A 6,000-nucleotide genomic window follows, 5' to 3' on the forward strand; every position below is an offset into this window, starting at 1 on the left:
CAATATTAACACAAATATACAGTGGTTAACATTAAACAGTAATAGTAATATTCTCCACAACATGAAGCTAGTTTAAGGGGATATCTTTAAGGTATATTCATTTGTATTGAAATAAAAAAAAAAAAATGTGTCCATTGATCATGTGAGTATGTCATACATAACACCATGTTTCATTTGAAGTGAGCAATTCCTGCAACAGCATGGGGAAATATTTGTGAAATAGCCTTAGCATTTTCATCATACTTATTTAAGCTTACTTTTCATGCAAGAAGACACATTACATATTTTTTAAACACAAGCAACATAATTAGTCAGAAATGTAAGTGTTGAAAAATGAAAATGTGGCCTAATAATGTTGGTTGTGTCGATGGTGAACAAAGTCATAAGCAAACTAATTATTTACAACTGATTCAGTCGGGGACATTGGAAATGTCACCAAATTGAAAGCAATCTATCTAGTAGCTGTTCAAATGTTGCACTCAAAATCACAAAAGATTATTGTAAGAAGTTTCATGGCAATCAATTCTTGTGTTTTTTCAATACCAGTTACCACTGAAAAAAAGCTATCAAGGTTTTGGAGTCCCATCGATGGCTGTTGCCATGCTGAATATAGCTTATCCTTCATAAAATCAAAATAGATGAGTTAACAATGAATTCATCCCCCCTGTACAGTATGTCCTGATTAGCTAATTAGCTAATTAGATCTATTTAGTTTTTTGTACCAGGCTGTAAATATGTTAACTTCTGTAGTAGAAACTGGCTATTTTGACCGGATGTGTATGTGACTTCCAGTGTTTCTGCAGCCTGCAGCCAGCCTCAAACAGACACTCAAAAAAACTGCAGGATTTTGTACTTCCATATGGGCTTAATTAAAAATAAAAAATAAAAAATTAGAATTATGTTTTATTAGTTTCATGCTTTCCCTCACAGAGTCATACTTACAAGTTTTTACAAACCAAAAACAATACCATAACATTTAACTTAGTTTACACTTTTGGAGAGTGACATCAGGATCACATGAGATATTTACATTCATATCCCAAGACACAACAGAGAAAACACATACAATTAAACAAAACATATATTTATATAATTAAATAAATAAAAAGAAACATGTACATATGGGCTTCATTTTTAAATACTGGAGGTGGCAGCTTGATTGTTTGCCTTCTCCACTTTTCAGAAAACGTGTGCTCAAACAGGCCGTTTGGAGATTTTCCCCTTCATGACTTCTCAAAGGATTGTAACCCCTCCCCCAGGTGAGTGACACTTCCACAGCTAGGTGTTCTGCCCTCTGAGTCCACCTTTTCATCATAAACAACAGGGCATGGAGTCAGAAAGCCAAAGTCACCCAAGCCTTTCCAAAGAGGGGTGTGGTCAGACACAGCTTATTTGCATTTAAAGTTACAGACACAGAAACAGTCTGTTCTGAGCAGGGCTGAAATAGAGGGGCTTATAGTCATGATCAAATACAGGATCAGAGAGGATTCTGAGCACAAAACTTCAAAGACATGGTTTAGGGAGCCCTGAGACTTAATGAAACTTGTTGAAAAGAAGTATAATATGTAACCTTGAATCAAATATGGGTTAGATTTAAGGCTTTATATCCAACAACTTATGTTCCCTCTGGACCCACAAGTACGCTGAAAATCTTTATTTTGTCATTAAATTTCATGGCAAATATCTGCTGAGTTCCCATAGAATGAGGTACACAAAATCCTCCTCTGGAATCTGCCTTAAATCTAGGGTTGTTACAAAGACCTACAAAATGAAGACACTTAAACCAACTTCAGCTGTACTTTGTCTTCAGTGCTATTGTGTAAGTGTTAGTGATAGCAAACCATTAGGCTCAGCATTTAGTGCACATTGTATATATGCTTAACATCAGCATACTAGCATTGTTAATGTGAGCATAATGTGCAGATGTTTGCATTTGGTACAAGGCACTGCTGTGCTTTGTTGTAGCCTTAAAATACTCTAAACAGGTAGTTGTCTAATTTAAATATCAACTAAAAGATTGGATGATGATATGAAGATCAAAAAGCTGTTGTTAAGTTGCATCATGTTGAAGTGACACTAGCTGCCACCTGACAATAAAGAGAAGAAAAAGACGACAATCATGTCACAGGGATATGGGTAGGCAGGCTTACAGACGATTGGAACAGAATGGAAACTCTCACTCAGGAGCAAAAAACAGCCTTTAAATTTGAAAGAAATATTGATATGACATTTACAGTATTGTGACAAATTATTGATTTTGACTGATATGACATTTTTTTGGTAATAACATTTTTCTTCACCCAGCCTTATGTTGAAGTGTACACCACTTCAGCCAATGTGACCAGCATGTAGCGTATGATTAATAATTAGCAAAAATATAAAATGTTGTATGAATATTTTGCTGTGATTTCAGTTGATTTTGCCATGCTTAATGAGGAATGCATAGGTCCCCTTAAATATCTATCTTTGTTTTGTGTTGCACATTTATACACATCGCATTCTTTCAAAAACTCTGAATTTTTCTCTCTTTTTCCTTATAAAATAAAAGATTAATCTATGACATTTCGGAAAAATCAGAGAGCATTTTGTAATAATTTGAATGAAACAATGGGCATGCATTGATATAATTTGTTTTATTCAACCAAAACTCAAAACCGAAGGACATTTAGTTTATTATAATATATGACAAAGAAAAGCATTCAAAATAAATAAGGAACAGGAGCAGTATAATATTAGGCTTTTTTCCTCAAATATCAACTAAAACAATGGATTGACATCAAATTAGTTCTAAAAGGTTGACCTCAAGTTCCAGTGGATTGATGGACTCGAACTGGACAAGACAGGGGCCTGTTCACAGTCAAATGTCGGTCCAACTCTCAAGACAGACATTATTACATCTTGGACAATTTTCAAAAATGTAAAACAGTAATTAATGAAATTGAAGTAGTGGATATTTGACCAAAATAATTGGTATGATAAACGGAACGCAGAAACAACAACAATTGTACTGGCACAGAATCACCTCTTGTGAAATACAAGGCATATCATGCCCCTTTTTTTTTACAGCAACAGCACATGATTAAAAAAAATCCTTGAAATATACTTACAGCACTTATGTAAGAGTTTAGAATAAAAAGTAAAAACAGAACAATGCTACTATAACACTCCTTAAACAAGACATTATGGAAGTGATGAAGAGGTCACAATTTCTTAGTTGTGTTAGTAATTCTTTTTCTGTTCAATAGCTTCTTGATAGAGCTCAGCACTTCCTCTGTCTTTAAAGAGTAGATAATTGGGTTGAGAAGAGCTGGTATGGTGTGTGTCAGAGAGGAGTTAATCATTCGGACATTTGGTTGAAGGTTGGTCGTCACTGAACCTATGTTGGTGCCAAATAATGGTAGGTAGAAAATTGCCACAAGGATCAGATGAGAGCTACAAGTTTTGAATGCTTTGAGTCGTTCCTGTCCTGATGCTATCCTGCTCAGTGCTATTGAAATACACATATATGTCAAGCCTATCAATACAAAAGGAATACAAATAAATGTTAGAAAAGCAACATATGCCATAATGTTATTTATAGAGGTGTCATTACAAGCCAGACGATAAACAGGGGAGTGATCACAGAAAAAAGTCTGTATCACCAAAGATCTACAAAATGAGAGGCGATCAATGAGCTTAATAATGGGCGCGATAATACTCACTATAAAAACCCATGAAAACAGAAGCATTAAGCCAATAGCTGGTTTAGTCACAATACTATGGTACCTTAAAGGAAAACAAATTGCAATGAATCTGTCATAGGCCATTGTGACAAGTGTCCATGACTGCATGCTTGCAAAGAATAAAACAAAGAACATATAACTCAAACACGCCTCGTAGACAATGTACCTTTTGTTAAACAAGAATGTTTCTAAGAGTTTTGGGATGAGAGCAGTGCTGCCACACAAATCAGCGAAAGCCAGGTTAAACACCAGCATGTATTTAGGAGTATGCAGAGCCTCCACCAGGTAAATGACTGTGAGAAGGAGGCCGTTCCCCAGAACAGTCATGATGTAGACAAAACACAAAAACACATAGTAATACTTTTCATGAGGCATGTTGGCGAACCCATTGAGATAGAACTTTGCAGGACGAACAAATGTGGCATTCAATATGATGGCAGCTCTTACTTCTGGACCCATTGTGAACGCCTGTTTCCCTAGATGTAGAAACAAAACACGCATTTGAGGAGAACATTGTTTCACCATTTGATTACAGCTGAATATGTTAAACTCACCTGTGACTCAAGTGTGTAGATCACGCTTGTGGCTCCGTTTGTGAGGGGCCTGACAGTTATACGTTTCCTTTGTCCCAGAGAGACAGGAGATGTGTAGTTAGCCCTGTCACTCAAGATCCCAATTTATGTCTCATGTGTGACTGTCTTGGGGGCTTATGTCATTGTTTTGTTCAACTATCAACTGAGATGCAGTAACTACTTCCACCAAGAAGTCATTCCATCTATTATGAAAATGAGATTAAATAAAAGTAGAAAGGCGAATCACATACGCTTCAATAATCATTTCAATTCCATTTTTTTGTAGCTTGTTGTTTCTACTTGTTGTTTCTACTTGTATCTATGTTGAAGCACAATCCATCATCACATCAGTATCTTTAGATAAAATCAAAACTTAACAGTAATACCAATCATATTAAACGCAACCAAAATCCACTCCCCACTGGAACAACTACAGCCGAGCAGAAATCAATGTATTTATTTTCATTTTTAAAACTCCATTTTACAACAAGAGTTATCTCGTAACACTATGAAGGAGAAGATCTGGATCATCATTTTTGTTGTATTTTTTTACAGAGACCTTTATCAATTAGAAAATACATGGCAATAATGGAAAAGAAAAAAACCTTATTAAACAGGTAGAAACAGACTCATTATTTGCCATGACTGACTAGGCTGAGGTTGTCCTGATAAAGTCCTTTGGCTTCAACCCGTGTAAGTCTATAATATTTTTTAATACTGGCGATAACAAGTCCACTCCATCACTTGTATCCCTGATCAACTAACAAAAGATCTGACAAAGAAATATGAGCTTGAACAAACTACACCTTACCGTTTTTATGACATATTCAGTCCCAATACTGCTATAAGCCCAAATAGAAATTGTGGATGTGCTTGAATATTGTTTTAATCAATCGCCTGTAATTGACACAATTAGATTATGTAGAGAGAAGATGTATTACTCTACTGAATTGTTAGAACTACAGAACATTAAATTTGAAGAGTAGAATTTAAGAGTAAAAGAACTTCCCTCATAAACAATAAATTACCAAGTAAAGAAGCTGGTTTGTATTCAGCACATGCAAGAAAAGCTTTTATTTCCACCTGCCTTCAACATACTTCTGGAATCATTTTTTTTCAACCACTGCTGTCTGGCAAAGGCGGTCCTAGGAGTTGTAGAGTGGATTTTGGTATCCTTTGGGTTTTTTCAGATACCAGTGCTAACTTTATACATGTAAAACAGTGCCTGAATCGATATTTTAAGAGAGAAAGGAAAACAGGACGATGGTCGACGTCGACGACATTAAAAACTCTTTTTATTTTCATAGGGACTAACTGTAAGATAACTTTTACATGCTAGGGATTTACCACAGACGTGGAGAGGATGTGGTGTGATCATGATCTGGCCCTTAGCATCAGACAACTAATGTTTCCTATGTAATGCCTTAAAACAGGTTTTCTGTGTATTAGCTGAAATTACAGGGACAACCATATTGTTACTAGATAGATAGATAGATACTTTATTGATCCCGAGGGAAATTCAAAATGACAAAGCACCTACCCCTACTCTGCACCTTATTTCCTTGCAAAATAAAATCAGGTTTTTATCCAAACAGGAAGTAGCGTAGGGGAGAGTTAGGTAAGATCATAGACTGTAAACATTGATGGATGAAGCCTGAGTGACGTCAGCCATCTGTTACGGGCTCTGGAGGCTCATCGGCAGAAGC

General features: G+C 35.9%; 1 protein-coding gene across 1 annotated transcript; it reads right to left on the minus strand.

The window, feature by feature from the left end:
- Nucleotides 1-2,600: 2,600 nt before the first annotated feature.
- On the minus strand, nucleotides 2,601-4,289 carry LOC109991716 (olfactory receptor 1-like). Its single transcript, XM_020644066.2, has one exon. The coding sequence runs from the start codon at nucleotides 4,245-4,247 to the stop codon at nucleotides 3,201-3,203; it is 1,047 nt and encodes a 348-aa protein (XP_020499722.2). The 5' UTR covers nucleotides 4,248-4,289; the 3' UTR covers nucleotides 2,601-3,200.
- Between the last annotated feature and the right edge of the window lie 1,711 nt (nucleotides 4,290-6,000).

This window comes from Labrus bergylta, chromosome 14 (assembly GCF_963930695.1).
Source record: "Labrus bergylta chromosome 14, fLabBer1.1, whole genome shotgun sequence".
NCBI lineage: Eukaryota > Metazoa > Chordata > Actinopteri > Labriformes > Labridae > Labrus > Labrus bergylta.